This window comes from Scyliorhinus torazame, chromosome 14, assembly GCF_047496885.1.
Source record: "Scyliorhinus torazame isolate Kashiwa2021f chromosome 14, sScyTor2.1, whole genome shotgun sequence".
NCBI classification, from domain to species: Eukaryota; Metazoa; Chordata; class Chondrichthyes; order Carcharhiniformes; family Scyliorhinidae; genus Scyliorhinus; species Scyliorhinus torazame.
Window position 1 is genome coordinate 75,195,564 of NC_092720.1, and position 17,269 is coordinate 75,212,832.

At 48.2% G+C, this 17,269-nt stretch overlaps 1 protein-coding gene across 2 annotated transcripts in view; it reads right to left on the minus strand.

Annotated features, from left to right (window-relative positions):
* The window catches only part of LOC140389822 (uncharacterized), a 344,727-nt gene that overhangs the window by 229,843 nt on the left and 97,615 nt on the right, over window positions 1-17,269 (minus strand). For both annotated transcript variants that reach the window (XM_072474370.1, XM_072474369.1), the window contains exon 4: window positions 12,117-12,159. In XM_072474370.1, coding sequence (XP_072330471.1) covers window positions 12,117-12,159 — 43 coding nt within the window. The remainder of the gene's footprint in view (window positions 1-12,116; window positions 12,160-17,269) is intronic.

A 17,269-nucleotide genomic window follows, 5' to 3' on the forward strand; every position in this document is an offset into this window, starting at 1 on the left:
TCCCGTCCTACAACCCTGCATTGAGACTACTGCATTCTTCAATCCAGGTTTCTTGAGCCTCCTGATTTTAATCAATCCACCATGGATGCCCGTGCCGTCAGTTTGCTGGGTTCTCAGCTCTGGAATTCCTCCTCTAATTCTCTCTGCCTCTCCTTCCTCCTTAGGAATGCTCCTCAGAAGCTACCTCAAGATTTTGATCATCTGACCTCATAATTTGTGGCTCAGTGTGAAATTCTGTCTGATAATTCTCCTCCGAGTTGCTTGGGGGAAGGAGGGGGGGGGGGGTGCTGCATTAAAAGTGCTTATATAAATGAATACTATTGTTTGTCCTTCCACAACAAATTCTCCATTCAAACTAATGAAGCAAAGATGGCACCCCTGATAAACTGTGACACATTATTCATAAGCAGTAGATGAAGAGGAACAGAAACATGCGATCTTCAAGCTCCAAGATCCTTTGGAACTCCCCTCAGCACAATAGCACACAAATTCTAATAATCTGACTGCATCTTTTGAATAGTCTTTCAGTGGGCCAGCCAGTACCTGAACCCAATCCTATGGGGTTTAATCGCCTTGTCTGAGGGGCATCCAGTCCACCAAATTTAAACCATGATCATCATAGAATTGACAGTGCAGAAGGCGGCCATTCGGCCTGTCGAGTCTGCACCGGCCCTTACAAAGAGCACCCTACTTAAGCCCTCATATCTACCCTATCCCCGTAACCCCCACTTAACATATTTTGGACACTAAGGGCAATTTAACATGGCCAATTCACCTAATCCGCACATCTTTGGACTGTTGGAGGAAACCGGAGCACCCGGAGAAAACCCACGCAGACATGGGGAGAATGTGCAGACTCCGCACAGACAGTGACCCAGCCGGGAATCGAACCTGGGATCCTGTAGCTGTGAAGCAACTGTGCTAACCACTGTGCTGTCGTGCTTCCCTGATGGGATCCTAATTCAATCATACAACCTTAATTTGCATGCATTCATGAGACATTAACCTGAAACTGGTGAGTCCTGCAGCCTTCAAATGATATGGGTATTTTAAATGGAAGCCAGCAGAATTATAGCAGGAAAGAGTCAGTGAATCAAATTAAATCAATGTTAACAGCTCATATGCTCTGTTCCTGCTGGATTGGATGCGCTAAAATTGATATCTTTATTTTATCTACTGTACGCTTCTTCCTGTTTTAAATTTAGTATTTTCATTTAATTTTATAAGCCCATTAAGGTTTCAAAATGCAAATCTGACAAGTTGATTATGATTAGTAAAGGTAAACGATAAAATTAGTTATTAGTATTGGTTACACACTGTTGAAAGTTTTCAACATGTAAAATACTTATTTATACAAACCATTACCAGTAAATCCAATCTTACCAAAGGAAAATGCAAAATACAAAATTAACCTCCAATCCCTCAGAAGATCAGAAGTGAGGATGTTTGTTAATGATTGCTCCATGTTCAGCACCATTCCTGACTTCTTAGATACTGAAGCAGTCCATGTCCAAATGTAGCAAGGCCCGAAGAACATTCAGGATCGGGCTGAAAGTGGCAAGTAACATTCAAACCCTACAAGTGCCAGGCAATGATCATCTCCAACAAGAGAGAATATAATCACCTCCCCATGACATTTAATGGTATACCATCGCTAAATCCCCACTCTCGGCATTCTGGGGTTTACCATTGTCCTGGAACTGACCTGGGCAAACCATAGAGATACTGTGGCTACAAGAGCAGTTCGGAGGCTGGGAATTCTGCAGTGGGTAGCTCACCTCCTGACTCGCCAAAGACAGTCCACCATCTACAATGCGCAAACCTGGAGTGTGATAACATATTCTCCAGAGTAAAGCTTCAATAACAATCAAGAAAGTTTACACCATCCAAGATAACGAAGCCCACTTGTTTGAAACCCCATCCATCAACTTATATATTATCAAATCCACCACAAACACGCAGTAGTAGAAGTGTGTACCATCCACAAGATGCCCTGCAGGAAATCAACAAGGATCCTTCAACAGTACCTTCCAAACCTGCGATGTTTACCACCAAGAAAGAGAAGGGCTTTACCTGCAACTTCCCCTTCGAGCCACACATCATCCAGACTTGGAACTGTATTGCCTTTTCTTCACTGTCGCTCAGTCAAAAAAAGCTTGCAATTCCCTCCCGAACAGCACCTACAGCAGTGGTTTGAGAATGCGACTCACCACCACTTTCTCAAGAGCAATTAGGGTTGGGCAATAAATTCGGGCCCAGCCAGCGATGCCAAAATCCCGTGAGGATCATAGAATTATCATAGAATTTCATAGAATTTACAGTGCAGAAGGAGGCCATTCGGCCCATCGAGTCTGCACCGGCTCTTGGAAAGAGCACCCCACCCAATGTCAACACCTCCACCATATCCCCATAACCCAGTAACCCCACCCAACACCAAGGACAATTTTGGACACTAAGGGCAATTTATCATGGCCAATCCACCTAACCTGCACATCTTTGGACTGTGGGAGGAAACCGGAGCACCCGGAGGAAACCCACGCACACACGGGGAGGATGTACAGACTCCGCACAGACAGTGACCCAAGCCGGAATCGAACCTGGGACCCTGGAGCTGTGAAGCAATTGCGCTATCCACAATGCTACCGTGCTGCCCCCATGGAGAGATGTTTTTAGAGTTACATTTATGAGGAGCAACAAAATAACTAAAGGATTATAATATCAAGTAGTACAAGATCTGAATGATGTGAGGCATCATATCCTGACTTTATTACATAAAAATGCATAAGCTGGAAAGTGAATTTCATCATTTAATTACATTTGGAACCCCACGTCAAATTGGCCATGTAAAAATGCTACTATCTTCCTTACCACCTTATCTAGAATATGAAAACCTGCTTCTGAGAAAGATATATGTATACCTGTGCCAAGGCTACTTAGAGAATGAATTATTTATAAACAGATAACACACTTAATGTTTTATCTTCACTGAATTACAATTGCGGGGATCTGTATTAAGGTTTTCACAGACATGGCAATAATAAATCCAGTAAATGTGAAAAAAAAATGTTAAGAACGCTAAATAAAAAGGTTTAAAATTACAGCCACGATTGTTGTCAGATGCAGACAACTCTGGAGACTGGCCTGTAGGTTAGTGATGCACAATCAATTACTATTAAAACGAGGTAATAACATAACTGAAGGCTTTAATCGGCTAGAACTGTTCCCCATCAGCTTCGGTACAGAATGAGGGCTGCTGGGACGGCACCAGTTCCTATACCCCGCTTGTCAGGGCGGAGCTACATACAAAACAGCCAATGGTAAACTCGTAGGTTTAACCAATGGTCTTCAGCCTCTCGGGTACTGCAATACCGGATGATACCACATTCATCCCCTGTTAAAAAAAAAGAGTCCGGCGGGGATGGTGGCCAGTGGTTACAATTGCATTTAACATGGTATGATCAGATATGGAGGTACCGTGATACCTCCTTACATGGTTGTCGAGAATATTTACAATCGTGGAAGATATATACATTCAGTGTTTATTTACAGTTACAGATCGGTTATACTGAAGCAATCAGTCGGTCGGGTGGCCTGGTCGTCCTCCTGGATCGCCTGAGCCTCGGTGGTGATTCCGGTGGGGGTCCGGGCGTCGGCGACTCCAGGAGCGTGGCTTCGGCCTCCATGGCAGCTTCGTCACCCCTAGATGGCGCTGGTGGGGCAAACGGTTGACAAGAGAGGGGGCCTGTAGGGGGCATCGGTGGGTGGGTGGGCTTAGGCAGGGGCGGCGAGAGGACTGACCCTCCTGTGAGGTGCTGTGGGGGGGGGGTGGTGGTTCGGGTGCGCGTTGGATTCTGGCGGGCGCCAGGTCCCGTAGGGAGACCGTATCTTGCCGGCCGTCAGGGAACGCCACGTCGGCGTACTGGGGGTTAGCGTGCAGCGTGGACCCTCTCGACCAAAGGGTCTGACTTGTGCGCTCGCACGTGTTTACGGAGCAGGATGGGTCCGGGTGTTGCTAGCCAAGTCGGGAGCGAGGTCCCGGAGGAGGACTTCCTGGGGAAAACAAGGAGACGTTCGTGAGGTGTCTGGTTGGTAGTTGTACAAAGCAGTGACCGGATGCCGTGGAGGGCCTCCGGAAGGACTTCTTGCCAGCGGGAGACTGGGGGTGTGCTGGACCGTAGGGCCAGTAGGACGGTCTTCCAGACCGTTCCGTTCTCCCTCTCTACCTGCCTATTTCCCCGGGGGTTGTAACTGGTCGTCCTGCTTGAGGCGATGTCCCTGTTGAGCAGGAATTGACGCAGTTCGTCGCTCATAAAGGAAGACCCCCTATCACTGTGTATGTACGCGGGGAAACCGAACAGTGTAAAGATACCCTGGAGGGCCTTGATGACGATGGTTGCGGTCATGTCTGGGCAGGGGATGGCGAATGGGAACCGGGAGTACTCGTCAATCACGTTCAGGAAGTACGTGTTGCGGTCAGTGGAGGGGAGGGGGCCTTTGAAGTCCATGCTGAGGCGTTCAAAGTGACGGGAAGCCTTTATCAGGTGCGCCCTCTCTGGCCGGTAGAGGTGTGGTTTGCACTCCGCGCAGATTTGGCAGTCCCTGGTGGCTGTCTTGACCTCCTCGATGGAGTAGGGCAGGTTGCGGGTCTTTATCAAGTGGAAAAAGCGAGTGACCCCCGGGTGGCAGAGGTCCTCGTGGAGGGCTCGGAGGCGGTCCACTTGTGCGGTGGCACAAGTGCCGCGGGACAGGGCATCAGGAGGCTCATTTAGCTTCCCGGGACGATACAAGATCTCGTAGTTGTAGGTGGAGAGTTCGATCCTCCACCGCAAGACCGTATCGTTTTTTTATCTTGCCTCGCTGTGCATTATCGAACATGAAAGCAACCGACCGTTGGTCAGTGAGGAGAGTGAATCTCCTGCCGGCCAGGTAATGCCTCCAATGTCGCACAGCTTCTACTATGGCTTGTGCCTCTTTTTCGACCGAGGAATGGCGAATTTCGGAAGCATGGAGGGTACGGGAGAAGAAGGCCACGGGTCTACCCACTTGGTTGAGGGCGGCGGCCAGAGCTACGTCGGACGCATCGCTCTCGACCTGGAAGGGGAAGGACTCGTCGATGGCGCGCATCGTGGCCTTTGCAATGCCTGCTTTGACGTGGCTGAATGCCTGGCGGGCCTCCATCGATAGGGGGAAGGTTGTGGACTGGATTAGGGGACGGACTTGTCTGCGTAGTTAGGGACCCACTGGGCGTAATAACTGAAAATCCCGAGGCAGCGCTTCACGGCCTTGGGGCAGTGAGGGAGGGGGAACTCCATGAGGGGGCGCATGCGCTCAGGGTCGGGGCCTATAACTCCATTTCGCACTATGTAGCCGAGAATGGCTAGACGGTTGGTGCTAAATACGCATTTATCCTTATTATACGTTAAGTTAAGGATTTTAGCGGTCTGGAGAAAATTTCGGAGGTTAGTGTCGTGGTCCTGCTGGTCATGGCCGCAGATGGTGACGTTATCAAGATATGGAAACGCTGCACGCAAGCCTTACCGGTCAACCATTCGGTCCACCTCGCGTTGGAAGACCGAGACCCTGTTAGTGACACCAAAGGGAACCCTTAAAAAATGATAGAGCCGCCCATCTGCTTCGAAGGCAGTGTATTTGCTGTCACTAGTACGGAGGGGTAATTGATGGTAGAAGGACTTGAGATCCACCGTGGAGAAGACCTTATATTGCGCGATCCCGTTTACCAGGTCGGATATGCGGGGGAGAGGGTACGCTTCCAGCTGCATAAACCTGTTGATGGTCTGGCTGTAGTCAATGACGATCCTATGTTTCTCCCGGTCTTTACCACCACTACTTGAGCTCTCCAGGGACTGTTGCTAGCTTCAATGACCCCTTCCCTCAGTAGCCTTTGGACCTCTGACCTGATGAAGGTCTGGTCCTGGGCACTGTAGCGTCTGCTCCTGGTGGCAATCCGGGTTTGCAATCCGGGGTGAGGTTCGCAAACAGGGAAGGCGGGTCGACCTTAAGGGTCGTGAGGCCGCAGACAGTAAGGGGGGGTATAGGGCCGCCGAATTTGAAGGTCAGGCTTTGCAAGTTACATTAGAAATTCAACCCCAGGAGTGTAGCCGCGCAGAGGTGCGGCAGGACATAAAGGTGGAATTTGTTGAATTTCCTGCCTTGGACTGTGAGGTTTGCTAGGCAGAACCCCTTTATCTCCACTGAGTGTGAACTGGAGGCCAGGGAGATTCTTTGGTTTACAGGCTGGGTAACAAGTGAACAGCGCCTTACCGTGTCGTGGTGTATAAAGCTCTCCGTGCTCCCAGAGACGATCAGGCAGGACGTCTCATGGCAGTTGATGAAGACCGTCGTCGTTGCTGTTGAGAGTGTCCGAGGTGATTTTGGTCCAGAGTCACCGAGGCCAGATGAAGTAGTTGCGGGTTTTGATCGGGCAGTGTGTAGTCGGCCGTGCTGGGGTCTTGGGGCCCCATCCAAGATGGCGTCTCCCATGGGTCGCACATGGTGGTCGGGGATGGACAAAATGGCGGCGCACAACCGTCCAGCGTGGTGTCCGAGGAACAAGATGGCCACTTCCGTGGGCCGCACATGGACCTAGGATAGGGGGGGTGGCGGTGAATGCTGGCCACCTAGGGCCCGAAGAGAAGATTGCTGTCCGGATTCGCAGCTGGAGACCGCGGCCACCGCTCGTGCCTGGCAGACCCCCACAAAATGGCCCTTCTTGCCGCACCCTTTGCAGGTGGAGGTGCAGGCCGGGCAGCACTGGCGGGGGTGCTTCGCCTGCCCGCAGAAGAAACAGCGGGGCCCGACGGAGTTAGCGGGCCGTCTTACAGCGCAGGCCTGCGGGGACATGGGGAAAGTCTGTGGGGCTGCCGCTGCGGTATGCCACGCAGCCGAGGGCGCTGCCGCGCGGGCGGGGCATAATATTGCGCGTTTCTGGAGGCAACGTCCATGGACCCTGCCAGGGTCCGTGCCTCTCTAAGTCCCAGGGTGTCTTTTTCTAAGAGCCGCTCGCAGATCTCTGAGGAGCTCATACCTGCTATGAAGGCATCCCGGATTAGGAGTTCCGTGTGCTCGCTCCCCGAAACCTGCGGGCAGCCACAGATTCTGCCCAGTACCAGTAGCGCGTGGTAGAACGCCTCCAACGATTCCCCGGGGCTTTGCTGTCTTGTTGCAAGCAGGTGACGTGCGTAGACCTGATTTATAGGGCGGATATAATGTCCTTTTAACAGTTCGATCGCTGCATCGAAGACCTCTGCCTCCTCGATGAGGGTGTAGATCCCAGGGCTTACCCTTGAGTGCAGGAGATGCAGTTTCTGCTCCCCCGAGGGGGTGCCTCCGGCCGTCTCGAGGTAGCCTTTATAGCACGCCAGCCAGTGCTTGAAAATCGCCGCTGAGTTCTCCGCGTGGGGGCTGAGTTGCAGACACTCCGGCTTGATTCGGAGATCCATTCTTTCAGCTTAAGTAGTAGTCTATTAAATTGATGCACGATCAATTACTATTAAAACAAGGTAATACCATAACTGAAGGCTTTAATAGACTAGAACTGTTCCCCAGCAGTTTCGGTACAGAATGAGGGCTGCTGGGACGGCACCGGTTCTTATACACCGCCTGTCAGAGCAGAGCTACATACAAAACAGCCAATGGTAAACTCCTAGGTTTAACCAATGATCTTCAGCCTCTTGGGTACTGCAATACCTGATAATACTACAATTAGCAAAAATTCAAGACTTGAAAAATAGCATGAAAGGAACACACTATTAGTATTATACACGACTGACATAGGCTAGATAAGGATATTAAGCAGAAAATGTTTGAAACTGAAAAAATCTGGAACAGTACAAAAAATCTATAACTTTGATATGAATGAAATAGCTTTGACTATGATGGTTTATCTATCATGCTCTGGAGCAGGTTACAGAGTACACATCGCTATAGCTGTTTACTGTCACCTGTTTCTCAACGTGCAGAGTAGATACATATGATCTATATTCCAAAAGGCATTGATAGATATGGATTGTTTACTGGCCTCAGGTTACCATACATGTTTGAAGCAGATAACTGGATTCCTCAAATTTGATTCAGCTATTCCTGTGGAGCAGGGGATAATAATAATAATCTTTATTATTGTCCCAAGTAGACTTACATTAACACTGCAATTAAGTTATTGTGAAAAGCCCCTAGTCGCCACATTCCGACACCTGTTCGGGTACACAGAGGGAAAATTAAGAATGTCCAATTCACCTAACAAGCATATCTTTCAGGACGTGTGGGAGAAAACCGGAGCACCCGGAGGAAATCCATGCAGACACGGGGAGAACGTGCAGACTCCGCACAGACAGTGACCCAAGCCGGGAATCGAACCTGAGACCCTGGCGCTGTGAAGCAACAGTGCTACCCACTGTGCTAATGTGCCGCCCATTGTGATTAATGGAATAACCCTATCAAAGAGTTGGCATTGGGCAATGGCTTTCCTCTGTGATGTATCATTCTATTTACAATACATGTTTGTTGTTGGTTGCATTTGTGGATAAAGACCTGGTTGAACCCTATGGGTAGCCATCTAATGCTAATATTAATCCGACTTCCGACCTGACCGGATTCCAAGCAGTGAAATTTAACAAGGAGACTCATCCACTGAAATTCTGTGTCATTCCTGCTACCTCAATTTAGCCTGATCGTCTGAAATGTGGCATGGACGCCACCTGAATCTGTTTGAGCCCTTTTTCCAATATACAAACCGGGATTTAATGCTGTCAACAAGCCCGGAGTACAATGTTAACTGGTGATTGGCTGAAAGGCTATTGCCTCTGACACCCCCAAACCCCCTGGCAACCACCCCACAAACCCCATCCCACCCTCATTCACCTGTGACCTGAGCCCCTGAGTGTAATAACAACAGCAGCCACCACTCTATCTGATTGGCCAGCAGCTTTCAGTGGTTGGGACTTCTATTCCAGAGGTCCTAAATCCTGTGGAAGACCCATCACTGGACAGTTAAGTGCTTGACAGACACTTAGGCTGGATTTTCACGGAGTCAGGAAGGCCTTTAAAAATGGTGAATGGAACTCTGATGCGGAGGTTTCCCCATCCAAATTTCTGATAGATCTAATTTTTGTCAGCAGAGGAAAGAGGAGTTAGGTATGAGTCACACAGTGTGAAAACCCAAGCTCAGCAGGGTTATTTGAATATAGTGCTCCGTTCAAATAGAACCCATTTTGACTGTTGAAAAGGGCTTAACTCACAGTGTGGAGGTCCACAAATGGATGGAGTAGATGTAATATTCTTTTAAGTTTGGATAAGGTCTGTTTAAGTGATCTGATCTGAAATCCTTTTAATCCATCACTCTTTAAACATTTAAAAAAGATTGTAGCTGACAATTAATTAAAAAGTACAGCCCATTGCTGCAACACTTTGATTGACAAGCCACCTGGTGCAGTTTGGAAACAAATAGCATCTGTTCATGCAGCTTCAAAAAAGATCTTTGTCGACAATTCCCAAAGGGCTATGATTATATCACGAGTGCTTGGTTGAGTTTCTGAATTCACAGTTTGATTGACAGTTTCGAGAGGCTTTAAAGGATTAGCTGTTTTGATCTGCAGTCTGAATACAAGTTTTTTTTTAACAAGAGATTCACTACTTGATGAGATTGAAAAGCTTTTAATGGATTCCCCAAATGGGATATTTCCCATGACCAAGCATAGTTAAATGGGAGCTAGACCGTGAGGAGATTCAATTCCACATGAATCCTGAGGTCTGCCCATGGTGGATAATGGGTGTGTGGCTATGAAGGCACATGGGAATGTGAGGAGGCATGAGTTGGCATGGGGGCTATGAGGGGATGTGAGTGTGGGTGGGGCATTAGTTGGGATCGAATTGGCATGGAGGATATGAGAGACCATGCAGAGTGGTGGAAGGGAGGCAGGGTTTTACGGTTGAGGTCTAGAGGGTCTCACAGCAAGTGAGAAAATTGGGACATAGTCCCAGAGAACTAACTTCAGTGTATACTCACTTCCATGGCTGGTTATGCTCTGCATGCGTGTTTGGCAGACCTGACTCTATCCTGACACCACCCCGGAATGGAAATTGCACATATCAGGTCCAAAGAGTCGGAAAATACCTTTCTCAGTAGCAAAAATGCAGTCATTAATCTGGCTGGGCCTCCCCCTCAGAAGAACACCCCCTGAACCCGCAGCAATTGCATTAGATTGTCTGCCTTATATCGTTTTTGGTATTGCACAAGAACTGCCATTAGTCTGAAGCCCATAGAAAAATGTGGTGAGCTAGCTGTTCTGTATTTTCTGGTTGCTGTATATCTTTATCTCAGAGCAATGCAGAAATGACTCTACTTCTAAATATTTATCTGCAATGCTTTAATACCTCTCACAACTTGCAGGATTTCAACACATTTTCACGGCTCAGAGTCCAGATGCCTTCTGAAATATTCCCTGTATGGTATCAGTACTTAACTCACTAGCTTCACCCACAGGCTTAAGCAATCAAGCAAGGATCTGTTACCAGACTAGCAAAATCAAACACAGGTGAAACAAACCATTGGAAATGACACCTGTGACTCCATGATATCTTCCAGCCACGGGAAGAAGTATTGGAACAATGTTTCCAGGTTTAGTTTAATGTTAGAAATTAACGCAATAGTAGCTTCTTTCTTGTTCCTGAATTTATATTGAGATTACTAAAACTTGTTATTACTAAATATACTAATTGTACTGAGTACTGTTAATTTAATTGTTTGATAATAAAAAAATGTTTTGCTGTTTATAGCTTGAGAGGTAGTACGATTAGTTATTCTTCCCCCTAACAAAGATAAGTTCACATAGCGTTATGTGATATGTTCCAATAAGTGCAGTAACATAGGATCTCTGTTCAATCCCTGGGCTTTGCTCATTGAACAGATAAAGAAACACTCAAATTCATAAACAAGAAACATCTACTTACAAGAGTAGCTAATGACTTTAAGGAAATAGACAGCACTAAAACTCCAAAATTGTAACAGGCACAGAAACATTAGCAAAATATAGCAAGGTTACATAAATTATTTTATATACCATGAAGGCATAGAGAATCCACTTCAGGCAGAAATTATCCTTATAGCTAATTTTAAGAGCCTGTTTTGTTAGCAGTGAAATGTATTTGTCAGTAGTGGAAATCAGAAAGAAAAGCATAACTGACAATCATTTTCTGACCATTCATCAGAAAACCATGATCAGTGGATGTCAAAATTTCTGATTTGAACAGTTGGTAGATGAGGGTCATTGTTGGCAGTGTCAATTTGATAAAAAGTAGCCCACTTGATTCAGTCACCATTGTCCTTAAGCTTGAAGACAAGCTTACATATAGTCAAGATGGCAGCATGGAGCCCTTGATGGATCGGCACACAGGAAACCACGAACCCCATATAAACGAACCATAACAAATAGGGGGGGTGGCACCGTGGTTAGCACTGCTGCCTCACAGCGCCTAGCACTGATGCCTCATAGCAACCCGGGTTCAATATTGGCCATGGGTGACTGTCTGTGTGGAGTTTGCATGTTCTCCCCCATGTCTGCGTGTTTTCTCCGGGTGCTCCGGTTTCCTCCTACAGTCCAAAGATGTGCAGGTTAGGTGGATTGGCCATGATCAATTGCCCCTTAGTGTCCAGGGATGTGCAGATTAGGTGGGGTTATGGGGATGGGGCAGGCGAGTGGGACTAGGTGGGGTGCTCTTTCAGAGGATCGGTACAGACTCAATGGGCTGCATGGCCTCCTTCTGCACTGTAGGAATTATACAAGGCATTCACAAGAGCATATGCTTGGGCTCTTTGAAGATTAGAGGACAGCAAAAAAGCCAGCGTTGTGTACTGTATTATTCAAATATTGTTACATCATCATGTTCTCTCGAGCGAAGGACATAAAAAGTTTGGATTCAGAAAAATCTCCAGCCAAAATTCCTCCGTGAATTTAGAATCTGGAAACCAAATTCTTCCACTATTGCCACTGCTTCACCATATTCTTAATCCCAACAGTATATTAATTTAAATCTATCGGTTTCTATTTAAACGTATAACAAAATGGCTTAAAGGAGCTTCAAATATATCAAGGGGCACTTACTCTTGTGAGTGGAACAGTGGCTATTTCCCCTGCCTTTTCTGAGCTGAAAGAAACAAAAAGACAAAGTATTTTTAGAAACTGCAGGCCAGTTTATAATTGGAGATATTACATTAAAAACTCAATGCATGGCTAACAGATGGTTGCAACTGAAGACAGTTTCAATACTTAAATTAAGGAGCAGAGGTAAATTTTCAGCTTTACTGCCCGATTGGTAACCTGGCAGAGGGTACGGGCCACTGTAGAACCAGCCTGGTTTTCATTCCATTCAAATAAACAGAATGGAAATCAGATGGTTAGTGCTCCGGATGGTGACAGATTACACCTCAAACAATGAAACCAGAGTTTGCTCACACATATTGCTCACGCAATCTCCTAAAAAGCATGCGGCTGGATTCTCCGTTCCTGAGGCTAAGTGCCGTCACCAACGGAGGATCCATGATGTTTCACGACGGGGAAATCGGCTCGGAACCCTCACCGATTCCGGTACTGGTGAGGGTCTAGCACTGGCGCCGCGTGAAACCCCGCGGAATGTGCTGAAAACAGTCGGAGAATCCTGGGTCCAGGGCTGCACATGCGCAGGGCTGACAAGCTGCAGCCATGCACGCCTGCACCCCCTACACGCCGGAAAACATGGCGCTGGCCGTGCTGGACCACGTACCCGCCCACACCGACCCACCTCCTGGCCACCTCCCACCATTTCCCCCAGCCCGAGTGGAAGCCCACTGGCCAGCAACATGGATTTCAGCCGAGTGTGTCGGCGCTGGACACTGTCCGCAGTTGTACAGTGACGAATTAATGACTACGGATAACAGAACTCGTGGATTCAAAACATTAGTCTGCCATAACATGGAATGCCATAAGAACCTGAGTATTTCATGCAAGTTTTCAGTTGTAGATTGTTTCACATCTTGACCGACATTGGAGATAGATTAGGGACCGGATTTTCCCCTCCTAAATTGGAACAGAGCAGAAGTGGGATGGCAGAAAGATATCATTGGCGGCCTGCCTGCTGATCTGTTGCCTCTGTTCCTGAATGATGATTTTTCCCGTGAGCGCAGTGGGGAGAGCACGGGAATCGGCAGGAATGTGAAGTCAGCTGCTTCATTAACTGGGCAGCTTGAAGTCATTAGAGAGCTTGTTAAAAGCTTACCTTCTGACCTCCCGGGATTTTCAGGGGGCTTGTGACTGGTAGGGGTTCTTTGAAACTGACCGGCTGCAATCTGGCAGGAACGGGGGCGGCAATGTTCTGAAACAGTATTATTTAATGCAAAAAAGTTTGGACAAAAGCCTATCCGAGTCCCCCATTTCAAAGATGAAGGTTTACTCATTTTGTTAACACACACTCACAGTCGGCAGCCATAGCAATGGCTGCTGATTCTTTTTTCTAAAAAACATTTTATTGAGGCATTTATGGTTTTATAATAAAAGACACAAGTACAGATATAAACATGGTTCAACACGTAACACACCCCTCCATCTCCCTCAGTTCTTGCCTAAGCTAGACCAACATAGTCTAACTCCCATAGCTGCTGATTATAGCCAGAACATGGCCCACTTACCTGGTGTCCCATCTCCACTTCCGCCCCAACCTCTAATTGGGCTGAAGACTCAATCTCCAGTGACATGATGGTCTGGCCAGATAGTGTGAAAATCGCACTACACAGCATACTGCAGTTGGAAGTGGGTTTGCAACACAGAATTGAACCTGCCTCCCGTTTCCCGGCGACAATGGGAAAATCTGTCCCTAGGAATCCATCTTTTTAAGGTAAATAATTCAAAAGGTCAATTTTGTAGATATTCAATATGGCAGCGATACCTTGTAATTTCTACAACAAAAACTATTTTATATTTGAAAGGGAGGAAAGGTTGACAGGCGGGGGTTGGGAGGGGCTATTCATTTTGTTCAGTGTTCCCAAGTCCGTACAAAAATGGATCTATATTGTAAATACTGTACTTTCTGCCTGCTCCATTATTCATGCCTGTGTTAACATTTTCACTTGGATTTCTTTTCCATCGTAGAATTCTATGCCCGCTTATAATGAAATACGTCCATGTATACATTACACAATCTGGCCGCCTATTTCTCAAATCAAAAACTGTCCCAGAATGTTTGCTGGATGTTTCAATGACTAACAATTGTTTTCCTCAAGAACTGCAATTTCAAAGGTTCAAGACCTGTGTTTAAATAAAATAAAATAATAATTTCACATTTACAAATTACCCAGCCAGATAACACCTCAAATGCTTGCCCAACTCCCGACAGATAAAAATCAAGGGGTGGATTCTCCGCCGCCCGCCGTCGGTAGAGTTACTGAAGTGGCGGAGAGTCTGGTGTCGGGGAAAAAACGGGATCGGCGCTGGTCCCCAGCTGGTGGCGGCATCGAGGTTCATGCCCCAGCACGAGCGGGAGGATGTAAATGGGTCATTTGAAACCATTTGCGTCCTAGTAACAGGCTGGGCTTCGGATTTTTAAATAATAATAATAATCTTTATTGTCACAAGTAGGCTTACATTAACACCGCAATGAAGTTACTGTGAAAAGCCCCTAGTCACCACATTCCGGCATCTGTTCAGTTACACTGTGGGAGAATTCAGAATGTCCAATTCATCTAACAGCACATCTTTCAGGACTTGTGGGAGGAAACTGGAGCAGTCCAGGATTAACAAGGGCGTGGATGGGTGCAAATATTTTCTGGCATGGCCCTGGCGCGGCGGACCTCATGATTGGCCAAGGAGGGGGAAAATTAAAGGGAGCTGCCCCCAAAGTCCATCAGAGGGCCCTTCCCCCCAACCACGCAAATCCTCCCCACCCCTTGCCATCAGACCACCCCCATCAGACCTCCCCACCAGAGAACCTTTCATATCAGTGACCCCCCTATATCAGTGACCCTCCATATCAGAGAATCCTCTCTATTAGAGAACCCCTTATATTACAGAACACCCATATAACAGAAACCTCAACATATCAGAGACCCCCATTCATAACAGAGACCCCACCCCCTCATATCAGAGACCCCCCCCCCCCCCCCCCCCCCATCCCATCAGTCACCCCTGCTTGGAAGCTAAAGGGCAGTTCAGGCACAAACAGTAAAACATCACTGCTTTTTCACTCACCTGTCCATACACCTGCTGCCTCAGACAGAGGTGTAAAAACCAGCAGCTGTTGGAAAGTCAAATCAAAAGACAAGGCTTTAAACGCCTAAGAAAAAGAGCAAGTGAAAACACTTAACTCCTAGATATTTATAAACATTACAGTGAAGTTCACAACAGGATACTTGAGGTGTATTCAAGCATGAAGCCAAATGAAAATAAACAATCCAGACATCTGGCTGTTTGGAAGCAATTATGCTGTCAATTTCAGTCTCCTAAAAGCTATTCCTCTTTGAAAGTGAATAGAAGCTTTGCAGATCAAAGCATCTGCGGGGGTTTAAAGCCTTTTGACTTTTAAACAGCTGCTGCTTTCGACTTCCAGTTGCGGCTATGCGGAGCTAAGCCGCACGATTCGGCAGCTCCGGCTATTTCGGACTTTCGGGCTTGTTGGTGGAGCCCCAACGAAATTTTTTCGAGACAACCCGTGGGGAAGGGAAGAGAGAGGTCCCCCTCCAACTTTTATGGACCGGACCAGAAGTGCAACGGCCAAAAAAGCGGCATTGGAGCAGCGGGAGAAGCGAGGGGAAAAAAACAAAATGGCGGCGACCGGGGACAAAGCGGAGTGCGGGCCGGAGCTGCAGGAGTTCATCAAGCACTGCTTCGATGAGCTGCGCAAGGAGATGCTGGCGCCTATGCTGTCGGCAATTGAAGGACTAGGGATGACCCAGAAGGCCCACGAGGTAAAGATCCAGGAGGTACAGAAAAGAGTCAGTGAGAATGAGGACGAGCTCTTGGGCCTGGCGGTGAGAGTGGAGCAGCACGAGGCGCAACACAAGAGGTGGGCAGGAAGACTCGAAGACCTGGAGAACAGGTCGAGGAGAAAGAATCTGCGGATCCTGGGTCTCCCTGAAGGAGTGGAGGGGGCTGATGCCGTGGCATACGCGAGCACGATGCTCGGGGCGATGATGGGCGCGGAGGCCCCTTCGAGGTTGCTGGAGCTGGACGGGGCACACCGGGTGCTGGCGAGGAAGCCCAAGACAAATGAGCCGCCAAGGGCGATGGTGGTGAGATTTCACCGGTTCACGGACAGAGAGGGGGTCCTGAAATGGGCCAAGAAGGAGCGGAGCAGTAAGTGGGACAATGCAGAGATCCGAATATACCCGGACTGGAGCACGGAGGTTGCAAAGCGGAGAGCGGGTTTCAACCGGGCCAAAGCGGTGTTGCGCCGGAAAGGAGTGAAATTTGAAATGCTGCAGCCAGCGCGACTGTGGGTCACATACAAGGACCAACACTATTACTTTGAAACGCCTGAAGAGGCGTGGACCTTTGTACAAGCCGAAAAGTTGGGCTCTAACTGAGGGTTTGGGAGGGTGGGGGGGGATGTGTGAGGTTTGATGTGTGATTGTTGTTGTATATTAGGGGGTCAATCGCGCAGGAAATGTTACATGGGCTGGGGAGAGAGACAAGGCTGCGACAGGAGCTGCGCCAGAGGGGGCGGGGCGGGCCTTGGAAAGCGCGGGGTTTTTCCCCTGCGCGGGAAGAAAGGAAGAAAGGCGGGAAGGGGAACGAAGGAACGCATATTGATTGGGAGACTCCCACACGGGGAGGTCAAAGGGACGGCAGGGGAAGCCGGGGTCAGCAGCTGTCAGCTGACTTACGGGAGTGATATGGGGGGAGCAAAAAAGCTAGACAGGGATCTAGCGGGGGGGGGGGGGGGGGGGGGGGGTTGCTGCTGCACTGGCCGAAAGGGAATGGGACACAGAAGAGGTGGTCGGGCTCGGGTGTTCGCGCACTTAAAGGGACTGAAGGCAGACGTGGCCATGCTCCAAGAGACACACCTGAAGGTGGCGGACCAGGTCAGGTTAAGAAAGGGATGGGTAGGACAGGTATTCCACTCGGGACTGGACGTGAAGAATAGAGGGGTGGCAATATTGGTGGGAAAGCGTGTGTCATTTGAGGCCAAGACTATCGTAGTGGATAATGGCGGGAGATATGTGATGGTGAGCGGTAGGTTGCAAGGGACGTGGGTGGTGTTGGTAAATGTATCCGCCCCGAACTGGGAT